The sequence below is a fragment of the Colossoma macropomum genome, unplaced genomic scaffold, assembly GCF_904425465.1.
Source record: "Colossoma macropomum unplaced genomic scaffold, Colossoma_macropomum, whole genome shotgun sequence".
Classification (NCBI taxonomy): domain Eukaryota; kingdom Metazoa; phylum Chordata; class Actinopteri; order Characiformes; family Serrasalmidae; genus Colossoma; species Colossoma macropomum.
In genome coordinates this window covers 26,140,625-26,155,223 of record NW_023494804.1, presented here as the reverse complement: position 1 = coordinate 26,155,223, position 14,599 = coordinate 26,140,625, and the positions used below count along the sequence as shown (strand labels likewise).

The following is a 14,599-nucleotide window of genomic DNA, read 5'->3' as shown; positions in this document are numbered from 1 at the left end:
GAGCTCATTCCCATGTATCTGTAATAAAAAACAGTCTGTTTAATTCCAAATGAGTTACGAATTACGACCAGTTTTGGTACACAAAACCACATACATGTTATAAATGCACCTCAAGGGAAAAAATAAAAAAATGCCTTGGAGGTCCAGTTCTAGGAAAAGCCTAATCGGTATAGGATGTTTACATAACGTGGAGGTTCTTTAAACTTTAAAAGGTTCTTCACAGTCTCAATGTGATTCTGGATGACCAGTTATGGTTCTCAGCTCATATCGCAAACCTGACTCGGTCATACAGGTTTCTCCTGCACAACATCTGAAGGATTTGACCCTTTCTCACTCAAGAGGCCACTCTTGACCCTTGACTACTGCAACTTGCTCTTGGCTGGTCTTCCTATGCAGGACATCAAACCTCTGCAGCTCATCCAGAATGCAGCAGCAGCACGGCTCATCTTCAGTCTTCCTAAGTTCGCTCATGTCACTTCACTGCTGCACTCCCTTTACTAGCTTCCTGTAGCTGCACGCATCAGATTTAAAACCCTGAGGTTTCAAAAATGGACCAGCCCCTTCGAGCTTCAAGTACAGCTCGGCTCGAGCCGCCATCCTTCAAGACGTGTGGAAGACAAGCATCAAGACTTTTCTCTGTCCTGGCACCCAGATGGTGGCCAGGACTCCCACTGGCTGTGTGAACAGCAGAGTCTCTCGCGGCCTTCAAACGCAGACTAAAGACACATCTCTTTTTAAGTGAGTTAAGTATTTATTGTAATGTATTGTACTGCACTTATTGAAGTGTATTGTATTGCTCTGTGTTTAATTCTGTTTCTTTTTTTCTAGGTATCAACATGGACTGTTTCTCTAACCTACTTGTAACTAGCAAAGATATTTTCTCTGAGTAGACAACAAAGCACTTTTGTAAGATGCTCTGAATAAGCGCGTCTGCTAAATGCTGTAAATGTAAAATGTAAATGGAACCCCTTAAGATCCCAGGCTTATTACATAGTAAGGCTTATTATTCAGTTACTACAGGGACTTCAATGCAAACTGGCCGAACTCTTCTTAGGTTATAGAAGTGTGTAATAAAACTTTGGCCCTGCTGGTGAGACCCACCCTGGCCATTTAAGGGGTTAAAATAGATGTGTTAAAGTAGGAAGAGCATTAAAGTGTGTAAGGTAGTGGGCCTCCAGGACTAGAGATGAGAAACACTGCTTTAGGGAACCAGCATCGCTCCAGATGACCCTTTTTGGCACCTTTATTTTCAAGCACTTGCTTCCACAAGAGGAAGTGAAGAATAGGCTACTGTCCTAGATACTAGCACTGTTGACCAAAGACTTCTCAATGTCTTTTCAGCTGACCCACTGGGCAGTCACATCTCAGACTGTCCTGTTGTCCCAGATGGTTTAAATGCATTAGAGGTGAACAAGAGGCAGTCAGATGGTGTTCTGCAGAATGGGAGTGAGGCTGCTCTCCAGAATCCTAAAGTTATTCAGCCACAGCAGGGAACGTATGTAATAAGGGACAAGGACATTTAAACGATTTGTTTTTCCTCGGTGTGGGTAAAAGAATGAAAGAAGGAAAGAAAACATAAAAGCGAACAAGAGGAAAGCCTGAGAGGAACCAGATAAGGGGGGGGAAAAAGCAGCCCGCCGTCTGCCATCCTCTTTACATGCCCAAAAACACAGATAATAGACTTCTCCCATGCGTGTAAACATTACATTTCCATGGTAATGGCCTCTTTCCCACATCTCCAGCGAGTAGTCAGGGCAAGCGAAAGTCTCTTAATCCTGTTGGCCCTCCAACAGCCATGCCAGTCTTCCAGCTGAAGAAAGCAAATTAGAATAAACAGAGAGAGCTCCTGGCTTAGAGAGCAAACTTAGAGAAAACACACATGGCTGCGGGCCCACAGACAAGGATCTGCAGCCTTTCACTCCTCTTCCTCCAAGCAAACAAACTGCTTTCATTATTCATTTGCATTATCTATTGTCTTTATCGAGACCTGCAGCAGTTCCTTCAGCTTGTTTCTCATGTGGTAATCAGTGATGCACTTTCTTCTTCTCGCTGCATCTTTCTTCACTCTTTTCTTCTTGATTCTGAATTGTTTTGCTCAAGGGCAACATGCTTCCCTGCTTGAAACAGTGCAGCAAAAATGACTGTAGACCTTGTTAAAAAGCTGCTGAAGATCATTAGTAAGGCTCAGTTTTTGTAACGGTGTAAAAAAAAGAGTAGGTACAATCTGGGAGTTGAAAATATTGCTTTATTTTAAGACCAGTCATCAGCTATTCAGGCCATTGCTTCTTCTTTCCCAGACCTACACAATCAAAGATCAGACTTATGTGATGGGAATTAGATCACTGTATCAGACATAGCTATAATTATTAGCCAACTAATTTGATTAACTAATCTTTAACTAGTCTGAGCGAAATGTGGGTTTTTTTTTCTTTTCTCTAGAAGCACAGACCTTAGCTTTGAACAGTACTGCTGCCCCCTAGAGGTTCTCACTGGCAAACACAGTCTTTTATCCATCTAATACTATCAGCTGTTCTGGAGTCAGCATCTTCAGGCAATCAGAATTCACTGCTAAGTCTGATAAACACTGATAACTCCAAAAATCCAAACTACTAGACACAATTTAATAAAAACTCAGGCAAAAATATTAATTAATTCAATAATAACTTTTTTATATAGCACCTTTCAATACAGGAAAATGCAGCTCTACAGTGTATTATAACTATGTATATATATATATATATATATATATATATATATATATATATATATATATTAGGGGTGCGGGAAAAAATCGATTCTTAGATGCATCGCGATGCGGACGTGAACGATTCTGAATCGATTCACAAATGTCAAAAATCGATTTTCTAAATATTTAATTTATAATGTAATGTTGACGGAACGCAAAAGGCACAACTTGGAAGTGGGTAAGTGCAGCGCCCGGACAGTCTGTGGCGGCACATAACAAAAACACACAGGGATGAGCGAGAAATCCGACCGGCTCCCTCTGCATTAAAGCCAGGTTAGATCAGGAGTCACAACCCAAATGATAAGAAGAGACATTTTGCCTTTCAACAAAAATCAAACCACCTTGGGAGCCGCAACATTTAATGTCCAGTATGTCTCAGTATGTGATAATGTCCTAGTTTAGACTAAACAATATAAACGAAAACGCAGATTTACTCCGCTCTGCTTTAAGCTTCGCCTACAGCCGCTTTCCTCCCATCTCCGCCAGAAAACTTTTCCTCAGAAGTTGATCAGTTAAATGTCTCTCAACGTTCGACTGTTTTACGAGGCTGAAGTCGCTTCTTATTCTCCAGCTTCTTGTTCGAATTTACCCGTTCCACCTTAAATTCTGACTGAGGCGCCGAATGTAAATGCGGCACCATTTAAGGTGGAACGGGAGAATTCGAAAGAGAAGCGACTTCAGCTTCGCCACTTTTTACTGTTTGACAGTCTCTCGTTGCAGATTTAACGTACCAGGAAACCAACTGCGCTGCTTATAAATGTGAATAACGCATCGCTGCTATGTGACCTGCAGTCCGCACGGCGGTTCTCAGTCGTTGCGAAACAGGGCTTTCGCGCTATGTTTCACACGATCCGTCTCAAAGACATTTTACTGACACAGCGATCCCCTCCCGTCTCTACAACGAGACCAAAACCGAAGTTATAAAATCACTAAAGAAAACGGGTAGAATAGCTGTAACGCGCTGTGTGGACATCCATCACCACTGGATCTTATTTCACCGTAACTGCGCATTTTATCGCAGATGAGTGGCAGCAGCGTCTCGTGCTCCTAACAAGAGCACTGAATGAGAGCCTTCTGGTTCACTTGCCACATCACTTCCATTTGTTTTATTAAAAAAAATGTTGGAAGTAAATTTATTATGGATCATTACAAATACTTTGCTTTAAAAGTTCCAAGTCACTTTAAATAACAACACAGAGTCACTTAGTCACTTTAAAATGTATATTTTCTTCATATTTTGTGTATATTTAATATATTTCAGTTGGTTTTTCTTGTATTTTTATTTTTACTTATTTACTTTCTGTAGAGTGATTAGCTGAGCCTCACCACAAGCATTTCAATGCATAAACGTCCTGACATGTTGTGCAAGTGGCAAATAAACTTGAACTCGAAACTTGAGCTCACACAATGAGAAAACATAAATGCTATATAGAAAAAAAAGATGCATCGAGATGCATCGATAATCGTTTTATAATCGCATCGCAGCCCTCTGAATCATAATCGAATTGAATCGTGAGGTGCCTAGAGATTCCCACCCCTAATATATATATATATATATATATATATATATACACGCATATGTATGTTGTCGGAACAAAACCTTGCACTTTACAGAAGAAGGAAAAAAACAAAACAAAACAGAACTTTTAATGTAAGTCAATGGAACCAGACTTTTTTTCCAAGTAATTCTGGGCCATTTCTTTTGGTATATATAATATATATATGCAATACTGTGCAAAATTCAGAGACCACTCTTGTTTATTCAATTTTCACTCAAAAGTACTCATTAAGTACAAGTTATTCATTTTTCAGTGTCAGAAAAAAGCAGGAAACATATCATCGTAGTACAAAAAACAAAGAAACAAACAAAATAAAAAGTATTTCCAAAATGGTAATTTTACAGGAGAAGGCAAAAAAATACTTTAATGGAGGTCAAAATAATGAGATTGTATATTGTATTCCAAGTAATCCTGGAGCATTTCTGTTGACACAATGTAAATGGCTGAGCTGGGCTCAAATGATGTAGAAAAATAAAAATGTAAAAAATAGAGGTGCAAGTTTTTGGACAGTGATGATATATTTAACAGAAAATTACACAAAATCATCCAACACTAAAATCAGATTTAGCAGTATTTAATTTGTCTACTCTTTACTTTTGTGCACCAAGTGCTGCTTTAATTCTTCCATCAATCCAAACTTAAAACCCCATTCACACATTTCTTATGTGCATCTAAAACAGCTAAAGGAGATGTTTCTGTAGAGAGTAGATAAAAGATAATCCACTTGCATTAGGACTCCTAACAACCATGCAAGACCTGGTAGACTATTAACACTGTCACCATCAGATAAACAGGACTTAAAAAGGAGAAAATCAAGCTCCTCTCTTACTTCAGATCTGAAAAAATCCACAGGTGTTTTTGTCCATCCTTCCACTGTGAGAAGACAACTCAACACTATCTGTTTGTCTGAAAGGATGTGCAGCTGTGAAGACGCTGTTACTGAGGAAAGAAAGTAGAGAAAAAAGAAAAACATTTACACTGCAGCAGTCAAACTGCACATTTGAGATGTGACGTAAGATTTTATGGACGAATTCATTCAAATGTGCAATTGGGAAGCTGAAACTGCAAACAACTTCTAATACTGAACTCTGGATCTGTGGGAAAAAAACGAATAACTTGTATTAGGTGGCCATTTTGACTGGAAATTAAATAAATGGAAGGGTGGTCTATGATTTTGAACAGCACTAAATATATGACAAGCATTAATGGGTGAAGAGTTCCACATCTTTGATGCATAATTACAGAAGGGTGCTTTGCAAGTGTTTTGGGGGTTTTATCCAAGGAACATTTAATAAGCAGCACTTGATTTTCTTAATTCACGTTTGAAACATTATCCAATATAAATGATCTAATGAGACTGCATACTCTCTGCATACATTGTTAGCCCCCCTTTACCCTCCAGCAACACTGCTGTGTCTGATCAACTTGTACCAGCACAACACACACTAACACACCACCACCACTTCAGTGTTACTGCAGTGCTGAGAATGATCCACCACCCAAATAGTACCTGCTCTGTGAGGGTCCATGGGGGTCCTGACCACTGAAGAACAGGGTAAAAGGGGGCTAAAAAAAGGGGGACTGTAAGAGGGGGCTTACTGTCTTATGAGGAGCAGTATCATTCACACAACACGTCACAATTTAGAAGATTAAAACTAATTAAAAGAGTTAGGATGTGACTTTTATCTTTGGACTTCGTTTGCCTTTTGTTTCCTTAAAGCTTTTATTTTGAAAGCGCCACTTCCGTAGAAACATACCAACTCCTAGCGGAAATGGCTGCTGTGAGAGGTTTCATATTAGCTGGTGTTTTCTGTGTGTCCGTGTTTTGTATTTTCTCATGGAAATATTCAGTCATAGGTAATTTCTCTTTCGGAAATATCCAGTCAACATAATCATTTTAATTCATATTTACGAACCTCAGTTTCCTCAGTCGTCATTTCCTTTTAGTAGACTTTACCAGAGACACTTTCTGTACCGCTGAAATGACTGTTTGAGCTGAAGAGCACTGAGTTCGCTTTAACGAGTCGTGTAGTGTAAAGTGTCCCTCAGCAGCTCGTGTTTGCTGTTCTGGTCTGCAGGTGTTCAAGCTGCCTTACAGTTGGCAGGACGAGGACTGCTGTTTCTGGCTCTGGCAGCATGGATGGTCTCCTCTTTGTACCCAAAGTTGAAGTCTTTTTTGTTTCCAGCTAGTCCTGCAGAACTGGAAAGTATGTTTCAACCAAGCCTTTTGGAAATCCCCTCCTTTTTTATTATGCTCATTTACACAATTCGGGGGTCTTAAAGCTGTTTGCAAAAGCTTGAACTGCCCAGGTCAAATTACGTTTTGTTGGTTTTCTAAGTGAAAATAAGTTGACACATTCTGTATAGAGAACACACTTAAATATGGCATTTTTCTGCAAATTTGGTGAACAGTTTTTGTTTATTTGCTGAGTTTAACATACTGGGAGAAACATATAAATTGTGATATATCTTTTTGCAAAGAAGCAGTAATTGTGCATTAAAACTTTTCACTTAGAAAATCAACAAAACATGTCAATTGACCATATGACTGTAACAGAGATGTGGTCTTTCTGTAGGTCCTGAATTATTTTGAATTGTGTTGTGATATTGATTGTATTGCAGTACTTTCCAAATATATTACAGTCTCACAATATCAGATGATACTTAAGACAGCAATAATAAATCTAATAAAACTGTTTATACTGCCAGACCTGTTTGATCTTTTGTTTGGATTTGTTTTGTTTTGTTCTCTTAAAATGACACCAAGTTAAATCATCACACAGTATTGTAAATGTTAACCAGGCAGGAATCACATTTCCAGGAAGGGAACCTGGATTTTTAACTGTTCTTTTAAAACAATCTGACACACCAAGCAAATGATATGCAGTGCAGATAAATGTCAGGTCCTTCACAAACACCATGTGTAATATATCCGAAACAGATTCTAAATAACTAAAAATAAACATGGTAATACGGACATGTTTATATTGTGGGTGCTCATTATCTATCAACTATATTTCTGAATATATGGCAGAAATCTCTGAAACTGAAAAGCAGTGTCACAGTGTCACCCCAGTGTGGATGAAAATTCGTTTGATCTGTTTTTGCAGATCCTGTTGATGAAGCATCAAGCAGAGTGAAGCAGGAGCGAGCGAGAAAAGAGCAGCAGGAGCGGCACATTGTTAAGGTTTGACTGGCCAACATTCTGTTACAGACATGGTGCAAATATGAGCTAATTAAGACGTGATTTTCAAGCTATTCCTTTAAACTGCTTTTGTTACTGCATAGACTGATTTTGTATTTTCTTTAAAAAATACAGTCCAGTGCTTATCAAGAGGCTGTGTTGAAGCCTCGACAGGAAGCAGTGCGCAAGAAGAAAGAGGAAGACTTCTATCGTATGACTGGACAGACATGGAAGCTTAGCCAGGGTTTCACACTGGGAGAGGTAAGACACTTCTATACCATTTTCAAACACCACTTTCAAATACTTTTTTACATCCAAACACTAGAATTCTCACCACGTCCTCCTCTCTCCCACTTCATTTTCTCCTAATCCCTATCTTTCCCTGTCTTGCTCCATATGATGAAGTTTTTGCACCCCAATACCACATGTCTTCTTGGTATTCTTTTTGATATCTGTGCCTACTTCTCAGTCAATCTTCAGTGACCACCTATCAAAAAATCCAAAGCACAAATATAATTAAGAGAAAAATAAACAAAATAAAAGCTAATTAGTATAAATACAGTTGTATGTAAATGTTTGAACACTCCTGGTCAAATGACATGTTTTGGTGATTTTCTAAGTGAAAAATGTATGCATCCTCTACAGAGAACACACTTAAAAATGGCATTTTTTACACATTTTAGTGCATAATTTCTATTTATTTGCTGAGTTTAACATATTAGAAAAAACTTAAGATATAAAATGTGGCATATATTTTGCACAGGCCACATTTTGTGTTTTATTCTTTTTCCCCAATATGTTAAATTCAGCAAATAAACAGTAATTGTGCATTAAATTTGCAGAAGTGTGGTCTCTGTAGGGGTCCCCAAACTTTTGCAGATGACTGTACATACTGTAATTGGTATAATTAAAGCTAGGTCTACTTTATGGATTTATGGTTTAATAACGTTATTAGCAGATGCCACCTCGATCTCCAGCCTTAATTCTTGGAATTTCCTCCACTTATGTAGTTCCTTAATCATGCCTCATACCACAGCCAAAGACTGAAGGCATTGGTTGACTCTCTCAGAGTTACCATTATATTGTCACACTGGCATTGGAGTTTCCTACACTAATTTTATCTGTGGGTGCAGGAGGGAGAGACTGAGGCAAACACAGAGGAGGATGATAACGAGACTCCCAACCAGAAGGCAGCAAGGAGACGAAAGCAGCTAGAGACGCCACATCAAGCTCCTGTTCAGAAAGAACTCCCTAAGGAGAAAAAGGTAAAATGTTTTAATTATTATTTAGGCCTCTGGACAAAATCACCATTTTGACACTGCTATGGCTGCCCCAACCTGTAAGGTAAGGGATCAGAAGGGTGAATTCATAGGTTAATCACTTTAGTAACTTCAGTGGTGACGCTGGAGGCAAAAATAGAATTCCTGTTTTATTACTACAACCCCAATTCCAAAAAGGTTGGGAAAGTATATGAAATGCTAATAAAGTCAGGAAGCAATGAATGCAATTCTGTTTGACCTGTAATAAATTGAAAGCTGTACAAAAGCACAATATTTGATGTTTTATTTATGAACTTTATAGTTTTTTTGTAAATATACACTGATTCCAAAGGTGATGCCTGCAACATGTTCCAAGACAAGTTGTGACAGGAGCATGTATAATGCTGTGTTACATTTCTTTTTCATGGCACTTAATAATTGTTTGGGGGGACTTAAGACACATACTGATACTGTTTTGAATGCAGAATATTTTGCCAGTCTTCTGTCAAAATTTTCTATAGCTATAAAGTCTATAGCTGTGCAGTTGTACAGGGTGCTTGTAGATTTGAGCTTAATAAGACACACATTCTCAACGAGAGACAGTCCTAGGCTGCAGGAAATAATGTGAAAGGTTGACTCATCAGACCCCAGCACACATTTCTGCTGTGCATCAGTCTGTTTCAGGTGAGCTTGAACAGTCGGCAGCGCTTCTGGACACTGTTGACGTATGGCTTCCCCGTGCAAAGTACAGCATCCAAATCTGGAAGTTGTCAGTATTCCTGAGCCCATGTGGTGATATCCATCACAGAAGCATGCTGGTTTTAAATGTAGTCAAAGGTCGAAAGGGTCGAAGGACATGGGCATTCAGTTGCAGTACTCAGCTTTCTCCTTAAATACCTAAAATTCTTGCAATTTCTCGGTCTCGTTGAGGAATGTTAACTTTTTCTGTTGGATTTTTTGCTGATGCATTTTTGGCAAAAAGGGCGAGTCTCTAACCATCCTTGCTTATAATGAACTAAGCCTTTCCTGGATGCTCTTTTTATACCCAGAGATGATTGAATGAATGTTTTTTTGGAATATTTTACAAATTGCCCCTGTTTTGGAATGTGTTGCAGACATCACATTTTACTAGGTTTGTTTAAATACAGTCAAAGTAGATTTAGAAATCACTCCTTTCTCTTTTTATTTGCATTTTACCTACTCTCCCAGCTTTTTTTCTTTAGTTTGTACATGGCACATGTTTCATGAGCTTTTTTTCATTTCCTCTTCTATATGAGATCATAATCTTACCAGATGAGCCTCCAGAAAACACTGAGGGGGTGAGTGTGTTCATTCTCTATGAGCTTGCTTTGTTTAACGATGGCTATAATGAATGCCTAACTCTTCAGCTGTCCACTGTCTAACGTAAGAACTGATCTGCAGGTTTTGAGGATTGCGCTGAGATGTCCAAGTGGAAGAACATTACAAAGGAGGTTCTTCAAAACCTGCAGTTCTTCAGTAAGTACTTCATGGTTCATACTAGTCTGTTATACTAGTTGATAAAATGTTAACTTCTATAAATACAATATGCATCTGTCTGTTTAGGTTCTCTTAGACTGGTTGCACAAGTCTGGATACTCTCCCACGTTATACGCCCTGTACACCTCCTACCCTCGAATGCCCCTTCTCACACACTCAGCCCTCACTATGGAGGATGTTGGGATCGTTACGAACACTATCCTCAATGTGGAGGAAAAGGACCCTTCCACAACCTAATAATCTTCTGAATGGATTTATATGGTTTGTGCCATCTCTATTGCCAAACAGTAGATTCAGCATTTCTCCCCATGACTTTGTAAAACCACCACCTGACCTGCTCCATAACCTGCTATCTGACCTGCCATTGGACCAGACCTGCCACTAGACGTGCCAGTGGACCTGCCGCCAGACCTGACACTGGACGTGTCTCATTTGAGGCAGCCACCAGCGATCCTGCCCCCCTTTTTTGCCATGGCTACAGTGAGCAGACAGTCAGTAAAGGGAAGTGCCAGGGCATGGGGGAGCTAAGGAGTTCCACCACGCCTACAATCCAATCCTGTCAAAATAAGAGACAATTTTCTCAAAAAAAAAAAAGGTTGAGCTAGATGTCAAATTAGTTGTCAAATTGACTTGATTGTAAAACAAACAAAAACACTGCTTATTTTCATATTTTTGGCCTGAAGTGTATGAATAAAAAAAGATATTCCAGTCAAGAGTTCTTTTCCACCTAACACTTTCTTTATTTTTATTACAAATGTATCATTTTTATTATTTAATTTATTTCAATTTATTTAATTGATTTATTTTAAACATCTACAATATTGGGTTTAAAAAACACTGACCCTCAGTCTCCAAATCCACAGATATTAAGAGGAAATTATTCACAAACTGGTGGTTAATGGTTAATAGAGTTTTGTGCTAGGACTGTATACACAGTATGTTCGTTAGTATGTATTAAATCACAAAAAATCCAACGCAATACACAAAATTTGATCTAAAGAAAAGAAACAAACTTCCAGCCAGATACCCACATTACATGCCTAATAAATAAGCAAAAATCTTATCATTAGACCTGCCAACAGAATTGCCACTGGACCTGACACTGGACACACCCCTCGACCTGGTAAGCTCATGTGTGCAGTATTACACCACACTGGCTTTCTGATGATGACAAGGTCTTGCTTATGACATTTGAAACTCTTAATGGCCTTACTGTGCTGTAACAGGATGTCCAGAGATCCCTCACAGCTCACAACATTTAAATCCAGATTAGAAACGTGTTTAGACTAGCCTGGGCCGAGTACACTTCTGCTCGTTTTCTCCCATTGTTTATGTGCTGTCATTGCATCTAGAATTTAGTAAATCTGATGCTTTTATAAAGAAACAAATACGCCATTTTCATTTTATCTTTTACCTTCTGTATTTATACTGTCATTATTCCACTTTTGGGGATGTTGAGATTTCATGCTAAGACAGCAAGCTTTTGTTCAGGTGGTTGATGGCGGCCCAATATCTTAGTAAGGCACTTTTTTGTAATTTGTCATTTGTCTGTGTCTTGGATTTTAAGAAATACATGTACATATATTTTTATATTTACCGGCCATTTAGACAGATTTGGCCAGATTTGTGCCTTATCCTGAATTGTGTAGGCACTGTTGCACACTGTATCACAGTCCTGGATGGGTAAAACAAAAGCAAATGTTAGTGCAAATCTGAACGATTCCTTTAGCCTTGTGATTCATGGGCTATTTTGGCCATTTTTGAATGCTGCTGATTTTGCCTTTATATAGAACATTAAAACCTATTTATCATGCCAATGTTTGATATCCTGTTTCAGCACAACACCACCTATATGACCTGACAATTATTTTTTTCACTTTGACATTCTGCATTAACATATTGGACCCAAAAATGACATAAAACATTTATAAGCGGATTTAAAATGGATGTTTTTTGCTATAAAAAACACAAACATGATCAGTGAAGCTTTCTTTATCTGTGCTACTCCACAAAACAGTTGCTGTCAACAATGACACAGAAGGCTACGTCACAGGACTTGCATTTCCATGGTGTGAGCGTTCTTTTTTGTCCACTTGGTGGCAGCGCTGGCAGGTCCTGCGGCCTTGTGTGGCTTTCTTGCTGGCGCCTGTAAATGTGGCAACGGCTCCTGTCTTGTCCATTCCACACAGCTGAGACACCAGTTCAACCAGGAAGTTCTTGTGCATCACATGCTTGTTGTGTGTTGGTGATCTCACAGTGCAGGATGTAGGCGTTTGTTGTTGCAATGTCCACAAAGTGCAGGAACAAGGTACAACACCAGTGAGCAGTTTTGCCACAGGTGAAATAATACTGGATGAGTAGGTCTGACAGGTCAACCCCACCCATATTCTTATTATAGGCAACAATGAAGGGAGGTAGTGAATGTCTTTCACTGCCCTGTGTCCATCTCCATCCTTCACTCTCCTCTGCACTGCCTCACCAGAAATTGCTGGATGGATTGTGGAGCACACAGACAACTCTTGTGTGTCCATCCACTTCACAAAGACCAGGGTGCCCTCTCTGATCCATCTTACGGTGCCTCTTTTTGCTGTTCTGGGAAATCCTTTCCTGTTGTCCCTGCAGGTACCACAGGCTCCAAACTTCATTCTGGCCAAGTCAAGAGACAGTTTGGGACTGGTGCAGAAATTGTCTATATAAATATAGAATCCAGCCCTAAGATATGATGGCTGAAAGAGTTCCATGACAGCATCATATGACATTCCATGCATGCTGGGTTTGTGAGCTTTGTCAGTGTACACGATGAAATTAATGGCGTAGCCATTGCTTGACTCAGCCAACATAAAAAACTTGATCGCCCATTTTGCTGGTTTGTCCTTCAAATACTGGGCCATGACAGTTTTTGCCTTAGTTGCCACCATTCTCTCATCAACTGCCAGTTCCTTTCTTGGAGAGGAATAAGTCTGACAGGCATTGCAAATGTCATCAATAAGAAGCATGACTCTGAACAATTTATCGTAGTGTGGTGTTCCCTTATTCTCAACATTTTTGGCATCCTCCTCTGAATCACTGAGGTGGACGTTCTATAATAACACCCTGAATCTGTCTAGCCTTGACAGTGGCTGGAAATGACACCAGTGTCTCCAGTAGTCTTGGACACTTGGCAGTGACACCAATGCTGTGTATATGAGTAGACCAAGCAGGTACTTCTTAGCAATTTCCTTGCTTTTTTCTGTATGTTTGTTGGTGTTTTTGCAGACTGTCCTCATTGTATCGGTGGAGAAAAACAACTGAAAAAGGTTTATCAGTGAATGTGTGGTTTATGTGTTCACCTGGGCTCCGGGTGCTCTGTGGGGCATGAATCAGAATCATTCTCTGTGTTCTAGGGCTCAAAGCTGTGGTGTGGCTGGCTGAATGGGCCTGTGGAGATCTTCAGCTGGTTTGATCCTTCCTCCCACACTCCTTCCAAGTAGACCTACGTGTGCTCGTTGTTGGGGTTGTAGATGTTACCGACTGCTCATCACTGTACATGTACATGCCAATAACACAGGTAAAAGATTAAAAATTATTAAAGAAATATCTACTGATAGCTACACTGTGTATATATTACAAAGAGAGTAATAATCAAGTCAAAATCAATAGCAGACTTGCCAACGTTCACGCTTTTGGTGTGAGATGCACGCTTTTATGTCCTGTCTCACACTACCATGAAAATAACAAACTGATTTCAATACATCTTATGCCAAAAATACACCTGTTTTGGTCAATCTTTGTCAATGTTGCAGATTATCATGCCAGGTCAGCCTTGAAAGTTGGCAACTTACAATGTTCATAATAAGTTTCTCACCTAGCTTTCGTCGGTAAAAAAGATGACTCGTTAATTCCATCAACGCCACCATCACTATCCGACTCCAACAAACTGCAGATATTCTGCAGAGCTTCCTCTTCTTGACGAAAGAACATGTTCATAAGGCAAGCCATTTTAGCCTAAAATGACACGCGATAGTCATAACTCTGTTTTTACTAGTAAAAACATAATTCCAACTAGTCACAGTATAATTCTGACTTGTAATTTTTATTAGTGAAATTTATATTTATATATTTTTACTAGTCAAAACTGAATTACAAATCTCTTTAATGTAAATACAGATATCAACATACATCTTTACCAGTAACAGCTCACTGTGTAGGGTTACAGCCCTGTTACCCCGTATGCAGCAGTCTATCTTTGCACTCAATAACTGTGACGTTTGTGCACGTCTGGTGGATGAGGCAGACCTCTCGCCAACATTTAGCTCCATTTGGCAGGAGTGGGAGATACTTTGGCTTTCATGTT

The 14,599-nt window shown here is 39.3% G+C and overlaps 1 protein-coding gene across 1 annotated transcript; it reads left to right on the top strand.

Annotated features, from left to right (window-relative positions):
* Nucleotides 1–6,057: 6,057 nt before the first annotated feature.
* On the top strand, nt 6,058–10,981 carry ubxn8 (UBX domain protein 8). The gene is made up of 8 exons (XM_036595359.1): nt 6,058–6,162; nt 6,384–6,512; nt 7,416–7,492; nt 7,625–7,750; nt 8,623–8,754; nt 10,026–10,067; nt 10,171–10,245; nt 10,333–10,981. Exons 1-8 carry the CDS (start codon nt 6,078–6,080, stop codon nt 10,501–10,503), a joined length of 837 nt encoding a protein of 278 aa, XP_036451252.1. The 5' UTR covers nt 6,058–6,077; the 3' UTR covers nt 10,504–10,981.
* The last annotated feature ends 3,618 nt before the right edge of the window (nt 10,982–14,599 follow it).